This window comes from Dioscorea cayenensis, chromosome 14, assembly GCF_009730915.1.
Source record: "Dioscorea cayenensis subsp. rotundata cultivar TDr96_F1 chromosome 14, TDr96_F1_v2_PseudoChromosome.rev07_lg8_w22 25.fasta, whole genome shotgun sequence".
In the NCBI taxonomy this organism is placed as follows: domain Eukaryota; kingdom Viridiplantae; phylum Streptophyta; class Magnoliopsida; order Dioscoreales; family Dioscoreaceae; genus Dioscorea; species Dioscorea cayenensis.
In genome coordinates this window covers 14934586-14953961 of record NC_052484.1, presented here as the reverse complement: position 1 = coordinate 14953961, position 19376 = coordinate 14934586, and the positions used below count along the sequence as shown (strand labels likewise).

Genomic DNA, 19376 nt, shown 5'->3' with positions numbered 1-19376 from the left:
ATACTTAGGTCATCAAATTTTGGCAAACGGTGTCACAGTTGATCCTGAGAAAGTTGCCGATATTCACGTATGGCCTCTTCCAACATCTATACGTGCGCTTCGAGGACTCCTGGGCCTTGCCGGTTACTGTTGGCACTTCATACGAAACTACTCACAAATTGTTGCACCTCTCACCGAGTTATTACGAAAGAACGCATTTGTTTGGCATGATGATGCCACCACTACTTTTCAGAACTTGAAAAACGCCTTGATGCAAACCCCAGTACTTGCTTTACCCGACTTCACAAGGCCATTTGTGGTGCATATTGACGTCTCCGGAACAACATTGGTGCTGTCTTAACCCAACTTGATCACCTAGTTGCATATTTTAGCAAACAGTTTTCGCCACGCATGCAACACTCCTCAGCTTATGCTCGAGAAATGATGCCTATTACAAAAGCCATATGCAAATGGAGGTAGTATCTTCTTGGTTAGTAATTCACTATTAACACCGATCACCAAAGTCTTCAGTCTCTTCACAACCAGATTATTCAAACACCGGAATAATACCGGTGGTTATCTAAACTGCTCGGGTACGAATTTGATATCATATACAAACCAGGTATGCACAACATTCCTGCAAATTCTCTCTCTAGAGTGGATCCTCTATCTCTCCAAGCTTTCACTACCAGTTCCCAACCATTCACTGCACTTTGGGAGGCTCTTCGACATTTCTATAAGACTCATCAACCCATGACTGTGCTCCTTTAAGCTGTGCGTGATCAATCGGCTGCCCATCCTGGATACACAATCCGTGATGATTTGCTTCTTTTCAAAGGTCGCATACTCGTTCCCCCAGAGTTTGCACTATAACCATTATTGTTGCATGAATATCATCAATCTCCTGTGGGGGGACATGCAGGCATTCAACGCACTTTCGCAAGGCTTTCCTTTGTTTTTTATTGGCCAAAGATGCATCGATCAATCCACGACTTCATTGCTCGCTGCGTTCCATGCCAAACATCCAAACCATTTAATCGTGCATCTCAGGAGCTTCTACAACCGCTCCCTATACCGGGCCAAATATAGAACTTCATTGTGCTTGACTTCATCACTCACCTTCAGTGTCATCTGGCAAGAGTACCATCTCATTGTCGTGGATTGACTCTCAAAATACGACCATTTTTAGCACTAGGCCCAACCTTTATAGCTCCTCAAGTAGCTGCTGTCTTTGTTTACAATATAATGCGTTTATATGGCATTCCATCAAACATTCTATCGAATCGAGATCCCATCTTTATAAGCGCCTTCTGGCATGAGCTATTTAAGCTGCACGGAACCGTACTCTCCATGAGTAGTGCTTACCATCCACAATCGGATGGCCAAACAGAGGTTTTGAATTGTTGCTCACAGGACTATCTTCATTGTTTAATCTCTGAGCAACCTTCAAGATAGCTACAGTACTTACCATGGGTGGAGTGGCATTATAACACTTCGTGGCACTCGGCAATCCGAATGTCACCTTATGAAGTTGTGTATGGACGGTTGCCGCCATCACTATTAGATTACCTTTCTGGCTCCTCAACCATTGCTTCAGTAGATTAGCTACTCTCAGCTCGCACCGATCTCCTCCACGATCTCTGGTCTAATCTGTTGCATGCCCAAACTCAGATGCGTAACCAAGCAAATATAGGGCGTTCAGACATCTCATTTTTAGTTGGTGAGTGGGTTTTCATGAAGTTGCAACCCTACCGGCAAACATCTGTTTCTACACACCAACGCACTCACAAACTCTCGTTGCGTTTCTTTGGGCCCTTCCAAATTTCAGAAAAGATTGGTGCCATAGCGTATCGGTTGTCACCATCGACTGCTCGACTCCATGATATTTTCATATATTGAAGCTTAAGCGATGCTATGGGGATTTGACCTCACAACTCTCTCCTTTACCAGCCACTTTTATGAATGATCAACCCATTGTACGACTTGCGGCCGTGCTCGACCGTCGTATAATCTTACAATGAGGATGCCCTCTTTCCCAGCTTCCCATACGTTGGGAACACCAGCCACTCTCAGACACCACCTGGGAACCAACGGACTCTATACGTGTTGAATTCCTGGACTTTCACTTTGAGGACAAGGTGGTCACTCAACAGGGGGCAAATGATGCAGATGGACTTCGGAGTCAAACAAGGCATGTGAAATAGTCAACAAAAAATTAACCCGGTTTAGTGACTTTGTCATGGAGTAAATTATGGAGGGCGGTCATGTCGTGCATGGAAGGAAGATATTTGAGAGTCAGTGCATGGATGGAATTAGTGCATGGGATATGGATGGGATGTGTTTGGGTGTTAGTGCCTAGAAAGAATACCAGTGTTATTATTATCAGAGGACTGATGAAATCCTCATAATATTAGTGGTAAAGTAATGGTATTAGTAAGTGACTTATAACCAAATGACATGTGTCATCTCTGGTTGGAGTTTGTTATGATATTAATGAATGAAAGATGATAGTGGGAGGAGATAGGATTATTCTCCCAGCTTTTGCTTACTTTTCTCTCTTCAGTCTCCTTTCTCTCCCAATCCCCTGCTTTTTTCTCACCTCTAACTTCTCTCTTCCAGAACGACCTTTGAGATTTTGGTTAGAGATCAATCGACTAGATATTGTAACGATTATCATAGCGCACCAGAATCCATATAGAGGATCCCAGAGGTATAGGCATACGGGAACATCAAGCTTAGAACATCGATGACTAACCCAAGAGTGGAAAGAGAGGATCATCCTACATTCCTATTTGACACTGGTTGTACTGGTAATCGCATGAGGAGTCATTTATGTGTATGGATGCTCTGGAGGTACACAGAGATGTTTTTGGTCTTCCAACCTTGAGATATTTTTAGGAGTGAATTATTGCTACCCCTACCAATATTTAAATAAAATAGTATTCTTTTAGGAATAAGTTATTTATTTATTTATTTTAAAAAAAAAAAACACTTGAGCTAATTGTCTTTAATTCTTATTTTTCTTAAAAATAAAATAAAATAAAACTTTTGCTGAAAAGCAAGATAAGATGATACCTTGTGATACTCTGCAGCAGCAACAGCACTACAAGCTCAACTAGCAACCGTCAATGGCGATGCCAATGTCCCTGCAAATCTCCATGAATCCTCCTTCATCTCTCCCTAACCAACATCTCGCTCTCCATTTTTCTTCTCCTCAACCTCACTCCCACCTTCTCCCCTTCATGCGCCGCAAGTCCCGGCCAAGAACTCGTCTCCGACTTCCTTGCACTCCTAGAAGAGCTCTGGAAGAGCCGGCGATGCCTCCGGGGTCGGCAGCGGCGGAGGAGGATGGTGATGCTTCATTTTCGGTGGTCGCGGCCTTGCAGAGCCAGTACAACGAAATCGTGGTCGTTGACACTCCTGAGTCTAGGTTCCTGCTTCTTGATTCCACTCGTATGTTGATTCTCTTTGGTATTTCTTGTTTGTTTTCGTTTGGCATTTCATTGAATGGATTGTGTTCATGGAAACATGTTATTGTAGTTTTGGTTCATGTCTAGTTTTGCTTCATTTTGTAATGCATTGTTTTGTTTGAATTGACACTTGTTCATGGAATGGTTGCTTGGTTTTGTTGATTATTTTGGTTGGCCATTTCAGTGAGTGGAGTATGTTCATCGGTTCATGTTAGCTGCTTTATGGCTTTGAAACATGCATGCTTTTGTTTAAATTGAAATTTGTATGTGCATTCCCATTGGCCTCTTTAGTTGCTTGTTTTCTTTGTTGATTGTTTCAGTTTGGCATTTCATCCAATATGTTGTGTTCATAGGTTCATGTTGGTTGCTTTATAGCTTTGATTCATGTCTTTGGGATGCATACTTTTGTTTAAGTTGATACGCGTATGCTAATTCTGTTTTGCCTTGTCAGTTACTTCATTTATTTATGATTTTGGTTTGGCTTTCCTTTGAATGGGTTGCACTAAGTGTTGGTTGCTTTATAGCTTTAATTCATGTCTCAATTTAATTCATTCTGCTACCACTGTAATGTTTACTTCTTGTTAAATCTGTAGAATTTCTCCTGGTTTAAGTTGGCAATTGTATGCCAGTTCCCTTTGGCCTTGTTATTTGCTTGTTTTCATTGGTAATTTTAGTTTGGCATTTCATTGAATGGATATGTTCATGGCATCCTTTTACTTGCTTTATAATTTTATTAACTCCTCATTTCAGTTTATTCTGTTAAAGTGGAAAGTATACTTTTGTTTAACTTTTCATACATTCTAAAGCATTATGTTTATAAAGTCCTGTTGTTTGTCTGCAGCTTTTATTTACAAATAATTATGTGTCAATTCAAGGTGTTACTGTAGAATGTAGACTTTTGTTTAATCTGCAAAATTTTGTTTTTGCATCTTTTTAATGTAATTATTATCTAAATTTGGTTTACAATGAAAAGTCAACATTGAAAATTATCATTTCATTTTTTATGAACTACTGTGAAAATTTTCCATCGGAATGACTGATGTTGTTGGTCAATTGTTATACTTTACACCAGTCCAAGATTAGCCCATTTTCAGACCTATCAAATTGATTCTAGCATAAGTCAATAGAATAAAGGAATTTGTTGTTTTGATGGCCTACCATAGATTTTGTGTCTCTAAGTGATGTTGGTGCTATATAATTTCAAAGGATTTGAAATTCTTTGTGCTTTTCATGGTGTAGGCCATGGTGATTTTAATTTGGAACACCAACCTGATTTTGACCCCGAAAGGACTCAATTGTGAATATTTTTAGATGGATCCCATTGAAATAATTGAATATAGCTATTTTGTTTGACATTTTGAGGCAAATTTGAGATCAAAGAATTTGATGAGGTGTTCATTGAATTTCAGTTTCTGAGAAGCTCACCTTGAAAGTTGGCTTTAGCAAGTCACAGCAGATATATTGGACTGTGGGTACCTTGCAAGTCCAGTAAATAGGATATTGAAAAGTGTAGCGAAGGGCTTGATCACTATTGATGATAAAAAAAATGAAAAGTGAATAATTTACTTACTAAACCTCTGTGTCAAAATGTTTAATGTCTTAAGTAAATACTGCAGTATTTACTTAAGACATGTATTAATTTATAAAATTGCATGTGAGAAGTTTTAGCTAGTATGGCAATGAATAACATGCAATGCGTTGGAAGCTGTTCTAATGGTTGCATGCAGGAATTTGTGGGGAGAAAGTTCTGCAGATAGTGACATTTAGGTGTCACCTGGATTATTTATTTATTTATTTATTTATTGTTTAAACACCACACCAATGAAAGAATTGAAAATTTCATTTTGTCTTCAATGACAGTGAGATGTTATAAATATTCAAGATAAATACTTTATTAATTCTTTTAAGGTAGCACTTAATGTTTTTCCTTGTTGAAGTTGGTGTGTTTTAAGGGATGAAGAGACATGAACTTGTGAAAAAAGCCAGTAGATGGAGAACTTCAGCTCCCTTCTAATCATCCTTGACGATTGTGAAAGATCATGTCGCTAGTCAATAAACTGGCTTCTGTGAATGTTACTTTGCTCCAATATGTTGTTAGATTATAACCTCTTATCAAAATAACATGTCCACGGTTGTAGACAAACTTTTACTGAACACCATGAAAACATCTTCAGACTATCTACCAGAAATTATTCTGATTAATGATGCTTACTGTGGCATATTTTGACCTGTCAGTTCTAAATCATTCTTCCTTTTCTTTGCAGAAAATATTCATAGTCTGCTAAACAAAGAACAGAAGTGGACTGGTTCATACTGGGTAGGGTATAGTTCACGCTCTTTCATTTTAGATAGTAGTATCAAAATAGAACTGTAAATGGTGCTCGTAACAATATCCTGGCACCTTACTTTAAGAAGAATCTAGGTCACATTCTTCTCAACTCAACTGTTAGATTGGGTTTCGGCTAATGTTTGATGAATAATTCATCCAATATTAGCATGAAGACTATTCTTTCGAGATTTCTTTTCAAGAGTTTGAGAAGAATGAGTCCAGGAATATCTTACTGAAAATTCTGTTAGTCAAAATTTAAGGCTTTAAGTTGACGGTAGCTATATCTGGAAGCGCTTGTGCTTTAGCTTTACAATGAGCCACAATCAATCTGCAGTTTTTGTTGTATTTTGATAGTTTCAATTGTGGACAGATATCTTATTTAAAATTCTTTGTATGGTGTTGTTTATGCTTATTATTACCATTACTTTCGACTCTTTGTTTGGGTATATTGGGGTTTTATAGTGGATTACAGAACATAACTTGTATTCCTCTTTGGCAATTGTGCCATGTAGGACGAGTTTGTGAGTCTTCCAGCTATAGTTCCGCCTGGTCCAATTGCAATCTTTGGTTTGGTAATCTACTGCTTATATATTAGTTTTTCTTTTTGTTTTGCTTATGTATGTAATCATTATTTGTGCCTGAAAATTATAAACATGGGTGTAAGCTTTCTAAAATGCATATTTCTCAGGGTGGTGGAACTGCTGCTCAATTGATGCTTCAGTCTTGGCCTTCACTGCAACTTGAAAGCTGGGAGATTGATGGCATAGTAAAGATACTGCTTATTGGTTTTCTATTTTTATTTTCTTGGGTTATATTTAGAAGTTCAATAAATCATTAAATTTCTTAACCTTTCAATGTTTTTTAACTGAATGTAAATATGGACCTGAGGTTCCCTTCCTTTCACATCTAAAATATGTTTCTTTTTTCTTGTTTCTAAAATTGAATATTCAATCAGAAATATATTTCAGGCTGTAAAACTAAGTAGAAATATCATAAAATTTGCAAATATATTGATGGTTGTATTATGTATGTAAAGTAAAAAACTCTGATTGGAACTTAGAAGGATAGTTTTACTTGTTGACATTTGATAAATGGAAATAACAAGATAACTATTTAACAGTCACACAGCCTATTGAAAAAGGGAGCATGGATACAATGATACAAACCTTAATTGCACACTTGAGACAACAAATACTACAAACATTTTTCCTCACAATATCAAAATTTGTGTCTGAGCAATTGAAAGAAAGCAGATGCCTTTTCTATCTTTTCCTAGTTCTCAATAAATGCATTTTTAAAGGATCAACAATAGCTAACATCACCTTGCTACTTCTCAACCACACTCACACATGGTTTTTAAAAGAAATTACATGAAAATATTATGGCTATAAGGGAGGCTCAGAGTTTGTTATCCTTTTGAACTCAATCAACATTTGGCTTGGGTTCAGACTGTCCAAAATTCAAGTTGACTGACCTCAAGGTAGATGTCAATTTTGAAATTTAAATTGTTAATAAAGCATAGGTCACCTGGTTTCAATTTGGGATGTTCAAATGAAGTTAGTTAAATGAAGGATATTTCTTATTGCAACATACAAAGGCAAAGCCAAAATGATTTGCTGTTGTTAGTGGTTAGGTTTCAGTTTGAGACCAGTTAGGAGTTGAGACAGTTACAAAATTGAGCTAATTTTGATTGGAGGTTCTTAGCTTGTTCGTGAATGTTTGGCTTGAGTATAAGGCAATTAACCCACAACTTTAATTGAGAGAGGTTTCACCAATTGTATTGATTCTTGAATTTAGACAAGCTTGTCCTTAAACCCCAGACCTTTCCAAACTAGAGCTTAACCGATAGAATTTCATGCCAAACTAAGCAAGATTGTTCATCAGCTTGATTATAGATGTAGACAACATATTCTAAAGCCTTACAATTATGATACTTGTCATATTTAGGATAAGATCTATGTGTGTTCCATTAGTTATTGCTTTCTTCTAGAAGTGGATGGTAATATAAATATGAGCTCCTACCATATCTTATGTTCATTAATTGAATTTTGACAAAATCCATGAGTGAAGACCTAAATTCTGCATTTGTTGAGACCTTTTTCTGTGTGGCATTTATATTTGTGAAGGTTGATGGATCCATTGGTCCAAAACATTTTTCAAATAGCCAAACATGTGCATCATTGTTCATGCTACTTATAGGTTTATGAATGAGTATTTATAACAAGCAAGCTCCCTTGATATTTATCTAAGGACTACTTTACCAAATGCAGTTGATTGATATAGCAAGGGAGTACTTTGGTCTGTCTGGTTTAGAGAGACCCACAGAAGCTGGTGGTTTTCTTTCTGTTCACATTGGTGATGCACTTTCTCAATCTGCTACAGTTCCTGGAGGATTCGCTGGTAAAACATTTAATTCCTGTCTGCATGCATGCCGTGCCATTCAATTTTTTTTTTACTTTTTTCAGGAATTAGATAATTCTATATTTCTCCAAATACATCCTTTCTTGGTTTTGTTAACCATTAGATGCCTTTTGTTGGTTCATTAAATTGAATCACAATCTTCAGATTCTGACTGTTTTACATCAGTGCATTTTCCCAACTGAAATAGGATATACTTATTATTTTGATTAGTATGCAAAGCACCACCTACTGCTATTTGCTGTCTATATATATATATATATATATTTCTATGAATAAATTTTCTTGGAATGACAGTGGGCGTGCAATAATGCAGGCATCATTGTGGATTTATTTTGTGATGGGAAGATCTTACCACAATTGAAAGAGGTATGCTTTACTGCCCTCATTCTCTCTCCCTTCAAGTGTTTAGTTTATGCTCAAAGTCATGTTCAATTAGGCTATCTCCTATAACAGTTTTCTTGTTATTGTTAATCTAACTGTAAAAGCAAAGTAGTATATGCTAAGTTGTGTGTGTGTATATATATATATTTATATTTGACTATTCTAGTCCTTAATGATGCTTTGGTGTTCAGAATACAGAATACATAACTTGGTTGCACACTAGTGTCTGAGATTGTCTAATTGAAGGTCAACATCAATTGCTCTCATATACATCATTTATAGTGTTTACTAGCCACACATTACTATAAGTCCTATAGGAACAATCAGTTCTTGATTACTTGAGATTTTTGCTTGTTCAATGTAAAATCACATCAAAAATTTTGGCAGCATAAGAAACATGGTATTTTCCAAAATGCACATTGGTTTTCCCTATTGCCACTTTTCACAGTGTTCATTATGCAATTATCTTTTAACCCATTCAATTAAAAAATAAATAAATAGAATAAAACTATTCTCATATGTTTCTGAATGTGTGTATTTGTGCCATTCAAGAGTGTATGCAATTTTAGACGCCTAATTTCCTGTCATGAAGATAAAATCACGCCAACCATATTCTATTATAAATTTTAAATTGAATTTTCATTACATCCAAGTTGATGTATGCCATTTAAATTTTCTGCAGACAAAGATCAGTTGTTATGGACGTTTGTTATTTTTATTCATTGAATGGTGTTAAGCCACAAGTCATAGTGTCAAAATAATCATTTTTTTTACCAACACCTAGTGTTATTAAGGCGTTCGCCTAGGCCCCCAGGCGCAGCGCTAAACTTCCTTAATGCATCTGAGGGTCTAAGGCAAGGCGCTTTTAGTCAGGCGAGGCTTTTTTGCGCCTTTTTTTGAAGCCCAAGGTGCAAAAAAGGCGCGCCTAATTGAAAAATTGTTGGTTTTCTATCGTTTAAAAGAGCCACAGTTTACTAGGCATGGGTATTTGAAAAGTCTCTAAGTCTATTATAAGAATAGAATCTAATAACTAAACAATAAATATTTCACTATTTTATACAGATCCTCATAGATGGCTATGATTTTGAACAAGGAAAAGAAGATGAAAACATGAATTTAGAGTTTGACATTAATGATGATGATTATTAGCTGCTTATGATTTTAGGAATAAAATTCTGACTTTAGATTGGAGGATTTAAATAAAAGTTGGCGCCCAGATTCTCTCGAAGATTTGAATTAAATACTGGTCCCTCATTATAATAAAATAATAAAAAAACAATGAGGGAATCAGTGGAGTGGCATCCAAGGAGTGTTATACCTTGTCCTGATTTAGACCTCGGGCCTATTTAGATTTTTATGCTTGCATTAGGGGTAAAATGGTCATTTAGTAGTAGTGGCATTTTTGCATGTTTGCATAGTAGCTTTTATGTTAAAAATAGGGGGCAATTCCGTCATTTGGATCCATTTTCTATGATTTTTCTGTTAAGAGGGCAATTAGGTCATTTCCTATATTATAAAAAAAAAAGAAAAGATAATGAATGAGAGAAACAAAACCTGGAAGCTTCTTCATCTTCATGCTTTCTCCTTGCTCCTTGTTCGGCCGATCCTAACCCTTGAAGAAAACAATTTTTCTGGCGAGAATTTCCGGCGAACTTAAATACCAAAATCATTCCTCCCTCACTCCCGAATCCGGTAAGCCTTAGATTCAATGTTTTTGTTGTGTATTTCTCCCGTATTTCATTGTTTTTAGAAATGTATAAAAACTTTAAATTCTTCATGGATTTGGTGATTTATAGGCTTAAATTGAAGCCAATGATTTATGATTCATGTATGTGAATGTTGTTGAAGAAAATTTTTGATTTAGAGTTGTAAATTGGGAGAAAACCATAGTATAAGGTTCGGTTTTGCTGTAGCAACTTCGAAGTTACTGTAGCACCGAAATTTTTGAGCCTTTTATGGTATTTCTTTGGTCCACATTGAAGCTCTTCTTACCCTGAACTCATTGGAACTAGGTTTATTCCATTATGAAGTCGTTTGGATCCAAAATGACGATGTTTTGCCCTAAAACCCTAAGGTTTCGTATTAGACATGTATAATTGTATTTTCATGTATTTTCTTTTGGCCATCATTCTTATGTTCATTAGAATCTGGATTCCCTGCTTGTATTTAGGTGGCGAAGCATCCTCTAAGGGGAAGGAACTTGCCGAACAGTGAGCGCGTCTCAGGACGAGACGACTGGTTCTGTGAGTGGTTAAATTTCTAGTCACGCCCCGAACCTAACCGGGCACGTGGCAATCGCCACGACGACAAGAGGTTTGTCCCACAACGGCCCCATCTTCAGGTCGCCGTAAGGCTCAATATAAATCTGTTATCACAATTACATAACTAGATGACAAAATAATAATAAAATATCACAATAGGATTCCCTGATACTAGGGACCCTAAACACAAGTAGCATCAACAACAGTACAAACCAGGGTTTCAGATACAACCAGAGAATACAAATACATGAATCACATATAAAGGTCAAGTCTAGTGGATCCATAAGTTTTACATGCATACTATAACAAACCTAAACAAGAAGTACAGATAAATCACCCTACTGCTGCACAGCACAACTCTGTCCAACGTCGCAGTCTGAAAAGATAAAAGAAAGGGAGTGGTGAGTAACAGAGGTTACCCAGTGAGTGGTGTCAGCATGGATGTAATAGAGTGATAAAGTATTTCAGATAGTAATTCCACATGAATAGTAACATATAAAATCCATTCCAAGTATTCAACATATTAACAAATGACACAAGGTTCATCAAAAACAAATAACATTTTAAAACACAACGAACATAGCTCCAAAACACAGGCTGGCCTAAAACAATTCCCACGCTAATCGTGGCCGCGACTAGCTATGGGACCACCAAGGAGTTTTTTTAAAACTTTTTAAAAATTTTAAAAGAAAAATTGCCTTTCCTTGGTGTTGTCCACTGAGATCCCAGTGTGGTGACCCCAGGTTTCTCACATAAAAGAACCCCTGTCAATGGCTCCGCGCACCTCTTGACCAGGGTAAACCAGGGTTAACCACGCCGCCTCCCATCAGGCCGGACTGTGGAACCTCACATTGCAGTGTCGGACTAAAGTCCGCAGTCACCATCAAAACTGAATGCCACAATATAATTCTTTCCAATTTCCAATTCAAAGAATCCATCACACAATGTTTAAACCAGGAAGTGTACATCAAACCATGTTCCATTTGCATATAAATACGGAAATATACATCAAACCATATTCCATTTGCATATAAATACGGAAATGCAAGTAAACATGTTCCTTTCAAAATAAATAGGTATAAGCATTCTAGGTTTAACCATTTCAAGTAAATTCGTACTCAAAATATATATCAAGGAAACCAATTTATCATCAAATTTATGTGATAAAACACATGAAGAAATACTTTAGTACTCTTATTAAATCTATGCAATTATAAATTTAACCACTCACAGAACCAGTCGTCTCGTCCTGAGACGCGCTCACTGTTCGGCGAGTTCCTTCCCCTTAGAGGATGCTTCGCCACCTAAATACAAGCAGAGAATCCAGATTCTAATGAACATAAGAATGATGGCCAAAAGAAAATGCAAGAAAATACAATTATACATATCTAATACGAAACCTTAGGGTTTTAGGGCAAAACATCGTCATTTTGGATCCAAACGACTTCATAATGGAATAAACCTAATTCCAATGAGTTCAGGGTAAGAAGAGCTTCAATGTGGACCAAAGAAATACCATAAAAGGCTCAAAAATTTCGGTGCTACAGTAACTTCGAAGTTGCTACAGTGAAACCGAACCTTATACTATGGTTTTCTCCCAATTTACAACTTTAAATCAAAAATTTTCTTCAACAACATTCTCATACATGAATCATAAATCATTGGCTTCAATTTAAGCCAATAAATCACCAAATCCATGAAGAATTTAAAGTTTTTATACATTTCTAAAAACAAGGAAATACGGGAGAAATACACAACAAAAACATTGAATCTAAGGCTTACCGGATTCGGGAGTGAGGGAGGAATGATTTTGGTATTTAAGTTCGCCGGAAATTCTCGCCAGAAAAATTGTTTTCTTCTAGGGTTAGGATCGGCCGAACAAGGAGCAAGGAGAAAGCATGAAGATGAAGAAGCTTCCAGGTTTTGTTTCTCTCATTCATTATCTTTTCTTTTTTTTTTTTTATAATATAGGAAATGACCTAATTGCCCTCTTAACAGAAAAATCATAGAAAATGGATCCAAATGACGGAATTGCCCCCTATTTTTAACATAAAAGCTACTATGCAAACATGCGAAAATGTCACTACTACTAAATGACCATTTTACCCCTAATACAAGCATAAAAATCTAAATAGACCCGAGGTCTAAATCAGGACAGGGTATAACACTCTACCCTCCTAAAAAAAAAATTTTGTCCTCAAAATTTTAGCTTACCCAACTCACTGAATAATTGAGGATATTTCTTTCTCATGAACCGTTCAGGTTCCCAAGTCAACTCCTCAATTTGATCACTTTTCCAAAGAACTTTTACAACTGGCACCACTTTTCCCCGAAGCATTTTTTCTAGCCGATCAAGGATACGAACAGGCCTCACTTCAAAAGTCAAATCTTCTCGAAGTTCAACTGGAGGTGTTTCAAGTGCATGCGACGGATCTGGTACATACTTCTTCATTAACGAAACGTGAAAAACATTATGGATTTTCTCTAACTCTGGTGGTAACCGTAATCTATAAGCTACTGGCCCAATTCTTTCAAGTATCAAGAATGGTCCAATATAGCGAGGATTTAACTTTCCCCTACTACGGAACCGAATTACTCCCTTCCAAGGTGATATCTTCAGGAAAACTCTGTTACCAACTTGGAACTCTAAATCTCTCCTCCTGTTGTCAGCATAGCTCTTTTGCCGGTCTTGGGCTATTTTTAACCTGTCTTGAATTACCTTCACTTTTTCTGTGGTTACCTCAATTAGTTCCACATTTTGCAACTTTCTTTCACTAACTTCATTCCAATAGAGGGGTGTTCGACACTTACGCCCATATAAAGCTTCATAAGGAGCCATATCAATACTTGCATGGAAGCTATTATTATAAGCAAATTCCACAAGAGGTAAGTGCTTGTCCCAACTTCCTTGGAAATCAAGAACACAAGCCCTCAGCATATCCTCAAGTGTCTGGATCTTACGCTCTAATTGGCCATCTGTCTGAGGATGATAAGCCGTACTGAATCTCAAAGTTGTCCCAAGAGCCTAATAAAACTTAGGCCAAAATTGAGATGTAAATCTCGGGTCACGATCAGACACAATTGAAACAAGTACTCCGTGGAGTTTAACAATTTCGCTTATAAATAGCTTTGCTAACCTTTCTAAAGAGTATTTGGTATGAATGGCCAGAAAATGGGCTGATTTTGTCAAACGGTCCACAATGACCCACACAACATCATGCCCCTGAAGAGTACGCGGTAGCCCAACCACGAAATCCATAGTAATATGCTCCCACTTCCACTCTGGAATAGGCAAAGGTTGTAATAGTCCCGCTGGCTGTTGATGTTCTGCCTTTACTTGTTGACAAACTAAGCATCTTGCTACAAATTCTGCGATCTCACGCTTCATTCCAGACCACCAATAATTTTCCCTGATCGTACGATACATCTTAGTGCTGCCTGGGTGTATAGCATAGGCTGAGGAGTGAGCTTTTTCTAAAATAGCACTTCTGAGTCCTGCATCCCTTGGGATACAAACTCTTCCCTGAAATACCAGAATACCATCACTGCGAAGCCCAAAATCGCTAGGTTCACCTTTTTCCAGTCTCTGTATTTCCTTCATTAACTCTTCATCTGTTCTCTGAGATTTCTGAATCTGCTCTAGTAATGATGGTCTCACCACAAAATTTGACAACAAAACTCCCTTTGGCTCGATCTTAAGTCTCACATCCATGTCTCGAAGAGCTGCAAGTTGAGATCGATAAGATGTTGTAGCAGAAGCTAAAGAAGTGGAAGTTTTCCTACTTAGAGCATCTGCTACCACAATGGCCTTCCCTGGATGGTAGTCAATCACCAAATCATAATCCTTGATCAATTCTAACCATCTTCGTTGCCTCAAGTTCAACTCCTTCTGAGTAAACAAATACTTTAAACTCTTATGATCAGTGTAAATCAAGCATTTCTCTCCATCGCCAAATCTTCAGGGAAAAAACCACTACTGCTAGCTCCAAATCATGGGTAGGGTAATTCAACTCGTGCTTCTTCAATTGTCGCGAAGCATAAGCTAGTACCTTCCCATCTTGCATTAATACACAGCCAAGACCCTGTCGTGAATCATCGCTGAACACTACAAACTCTTTGCCACTAGTGGGCAGAGTGAGCACTGGCGCTGAAGTCAGGCGGTTCTTCAATTCTTGGAAGCTGTTCTCACACTTCTCATCCCAAACAAACTTTACATCCTTTCAAGTCAACTGTGACAAAGGTGCAGCAATCTGAGAAAACCCTTCCACAAAACGCCGATAATAACCCGCCAAACCAAGAAAACTTCGAACTTCAGACACATTCTTTGGTTGTTCCCAATCAATGATTGCTTCAACTTTCTTTCGATCTATACTGATTCCTTCTCCAGATACCACATGTCCTAGGAAGACCACTTCATGCAACCAAAACTCACACTTTGAGAATTTAGCATACAACTTCTTTTCTCGAAGGATCTGCAATACTGTACGTAAATGTTGCGCATGCTCTTCTTCAGTTGCTGAGTAGATCAAAATGTCATCGATAAAGACAATTACAAACTTGTCGAGATAAGGTCTGAAGAGTCTGTTCATTAGATCCATAAAAGCAACTGGGGCATTAGTCAGACCGAAAGGCATGACCAGAAATTCATAATGCCCGTATCGTGTGCGAAATGCTATCTTCGGCATATCACTTTCCTTGATCTTCAACTGATGGTAACCAAACCGGAGATCAATCTTCGAAAACACTTTTGCACCACGCAACTGATCAAATAAATCATCGATTCTGGGTAAAGGATACTTGTTCTTGATAGTCACCTTGTTCAACTGCCGATAGTCTATACACAATCTGAAGGAACCATCCTTCTTCTTCACAAAGAGAACTGGAGCACCCCAGGGTGACACACTCGGGCGTATAAATCCCTTATCAACCAAATCCTGCAACTGTATTTTCAGCTCTTTAAGTTCTGTTGGTGCCATGCGATACAGAGGAATGGAGATTGGAGCAGTTCCTGGTAGCAAATCAATAGCAAACTCAAACTCTCGATTTGGAGGCAATCCATGCAATTCCTCAGGAAATACATCCTCGAACTCCTGAACAATAGGAACATCCCTGAGGTTTTGTTCAACAATTCTTGTATCTACTATGTGAGCCAAGTATACCTCACATCCCTTGCGTACAAGTTTCCTTGCTTCCACAGAAGATATCACACATCTCGAAAGAACCTTCCTTTCACCCTCAAACACAATATTCGGTCCATGAGAGGTATGCAAAATTACTTCCTTCCTGAAGCAGTCAATGGAAGCCTTATGCTTATTCAACCAGTCCATACCAAGTATGGCATCAAAATCTCGCATCTCCAAAGGAATCAGATCTGCCTCAAAATCTACACCCTTCACTTTGATAGGACATCCCTGAAAAACTACCTCCCTGATAATCTCTTCACCCAGAGGTGTTTGGATCAGAAGTTCACAGTCTAATGGGGAGGCTATCCTATCGGCTTGACATGAAAATGCAGTGCTAACAAAAGATCTCTCTGACCCTGACCAATTTATTTACAAGAGAAAGTATAAGGCTTTGTCGGGGGGAAGACTGATAGGAAGAAAAGCATAAAGAGGAAGGATAATAATTATAGAAACCTCTGAGGTGAATGTAAGAAATCAACATAATGGAGAAAGAGGAGATCTTCGCAATGTATTTATTGTTCAAGAGATACGGTCCAAGTACGCTTCTTAATTGTATGCACGGGATCTGTCTCGCCGAGGCTATTGAAGACAACCTGCAGTCATGGTTGGACTACGCCAACGCATTACAAAAACAGGAAGAAATAGTAAACCGTATGCTCTGAGTAACAGCAACCTTAGGTAAGCAAGATGCAGACGTCGCCGAAGCATATACAGCTGTGGAGAATGGTGCGATTAAAAAAAAAAAAGATAACATCGGTACGTCAAAGGGAGTAATACAAATAGGGTGGTAAACCACACTGGGAAGATCCAAGGAAGATGAGGCATCAGGAATTATGTAGGCCTAAGTAACATAATGGCCAATAAATAATTATAAAGTTGAAATATGAGAGCATTATGTATTGTAATGATGAAGCAATATAATAATGTAATAATAATGTTGTAGATATGGTATATGTAAGAAAAATACGCAGGAGTGAGCAACGTTGGTGATGGAAAAATAAATAGAAAAAAAACAGACAATCCAAGTTAATATAAATTATACTGAACATAAGCTGAATTTTGTACAACAACCCGAATGACAGAATCAATGGAAATAATATCGAAACTTCGTAAAAACCATATTACATGACAACGAAACAAATGAAGAAAACTAGCGCTCAAAGGTTGGAGGTCTGTCTAGATGGTGAAAAACACCCAACACTTGTGTAACCCCAAGGACCTACAATTTGGAATACCTCTTGATGAACTTTTGGTAGTAGTTGGCAAGCCCAAGGAACGATCTCAACTCTGTGACTTTAGATGATGCCGGCCAGTCTAGGATTGCCTTGACCTTCCTTTGGTCCATGCAGGCCTACCCTTGCGCCATTAAGTGCTCCAGGAACTTGATACTACGCTGTGCAAACTTGCAATTCTCCAACTTGATAAAAAGCTGGTGCTTCCGCAACCTGCAAAACACCTTCTTCAAGAAGAACCGGAGGATTTACTTCCTTGTCAAGTGAAAGGGCTTCCCGGACTCGGAGGCAAGTTGGGAGAAAGATGTTGAGACTTATTATATGTTTATATATTTTTCAGGTTTTTCAAGGGCCTATGGGCAAATAGATAACTATGAAATAGTTCAGGGTTGTTTTTATGAGAGTGAGGTTTAAGGCTCTATATAAGCCCGAAAATTTATCAATGAGAATGAACCAAATTAAAAACAATATTGTATCAGAGAGAAATCTAGCAAAACCCTAACAGTACCGCCGCCGCTACAGTACCGCCGGCCATTTTTTCTCTACTCGGCCACCACCTTTTTCTTTTTCGGTCAATTGAAGTTTGCCTAAGTGGGGGTGGGCCGATACCCCACCGATCCCGAATAAGGGGTTGAGATGGGTTTGAAATAACAGGATTACACAAAGAGGAGCTCTCCAAAAGTCTTACTATATTGGTGTAAATGTGTACAATATATAGGAGCTGAATATTACACGGATGGCTGCACCCGTCCGTACTTCCACATGTCATCTTATGATTGGAGGATTCAAATAAAAGTTGGCACCCAGAATCTCCAAGATTTGAATTAAATACCGGTCCCACATTATAATAAAATAATCAAAAAACAATGAGGTAATTAGTGGAGTGGCATCCAAGGAACTGCAACGATGACTGGTGGGCCCTATAACCAATTTATTTACAAGAAAAAGTACAAGGCTTTGTCGGGGGGGGAGACTGATAGCATAGAGAGGAAGAATAATAATCATATAAACCTCTGAGTTGAACCCAAGAAATCAACATAATGGAGAAAAAAGAGATCTTCACAATGTATTTATTGTTCAAGAGATACGGTCCAAATACGCTTCTTAATTGTATGCACGGGATCTGTCTTGCTGAGGCTATTGAAGACAACCCGCAGTCATGGTTGGACTATGACAACGCATTACAAAAACAGGAAGAAGCAGTAAACCGTATGCTCCGAGTAGCAGCAACTTTAGGTAAGCAAGATGCAGACGTCGCTGAAACATATACAACTGTGGAGAATCGTACGATTAAAAAAAAAAGAAATAGATAACATCGGTATGTCAAAGAGAGCAATACAAACAGGGTGGTAAACCACAGCGGGAAGATCCAAGGAAGATGAGGCATCAGGAATTATGCATGCCGAATAACATAATGGCGAATAAATAATTATAAAGTTGAAATATGAGAGTATTATGTATTGTTATGCATTGTAATAATGAAGTAGTATATGTAAGAAAAACATGCAGAAGTGCGCATTGTTGGTGATAGAAAAATAAACATAAAAAAAAAGACAACCCTGATGCCTCAAGTATGAGACACGCAGGAGTGCGCATTGTATGTGTAAGAAAAACACGCAGGATAGCGACAAATGGAGTCATCCATTGAAGACCGGACAGTCGAGCTGTACGGTCGGCCATGACACTCAAGTATGAGACGCATGACCGAAAGCAAGTGTGGCGACGCGCTGCCAACGCGCCCCCGACATTACTCGTGCGAGCAAACGTTTACGGGCGGAGACTGTCAAGTGCAGCACCGAGCAAGATCCGGTAGGTCGACATGATGACCAAGATCTAGATGCACCGGTGGACAGTAATTCCTGGACCTAGAATACTCACATGTCGCACTGTAGACAGTGGGAGACATTGTAGCTAGTAGAAAACCAAGTAGGAAACACGTAGTGACGGCGGATCTCGGCGAACTTAAACGGCATCGTTTGGTAGCCGTTGGAATGGGATCCGATTCGTTTGCTAGCCTTTGGAGAGGAATTCATAGGAATGCGTTCGTTGGTTAGTCCTTCGATGAGGATCAAGCCTTGGTGCCCTTTAGTTGAATGGGCCTATATATACTCACATTCTCC

General features: G+C 38.2%; 1 protein-coding gene across 5 annotated transcripts in view; it reads left to right on the top strand.

Moving 5' to 3' along the window:
- Window positions 1–3061: 3061 nt before the first annotated feature.
- LOC120275884 (probable polyamine aminopropyl transferase) overlaps window positions 3062–19376 on the top strand; it is a 36770-nt gene continuing 20455 nt past the window's right edge. For 3 of the 5 annotated variants that reach the window (XM_039282609.1, XM_039282608.1, XM_039282607.1), the window contains exons 1-6: window positions 3062–3432; window positions 5714–5766; window positions 6291–6350; window positions 6467–6544; window positions 8049–8178; window positions 8513–8565. In XM_039282609.1, the coding sequence (XP_039138543.1) occupies window positions 3108–3432; window positions 5714–5766; window positions 6291–6350; window positions 6467–6544; window positions 8049–8178; window positions 8513–8565 (699 nt within the window). In that variant the 5' untranslated portion in view covers window positions 3062–3107. Of the gene's footprint in view, window positions 3433–5713; window positions 5767–6290; window positions 6351–6466; window positions 6545–8048; window positions 8179–8512; window positions 8566–10750; window positions 10878–19376 lie in introns of those variants that run through there. The other 2 variants (XM_039282611.1, XM_039282610.1) reach the window with 2 other exon arrangements.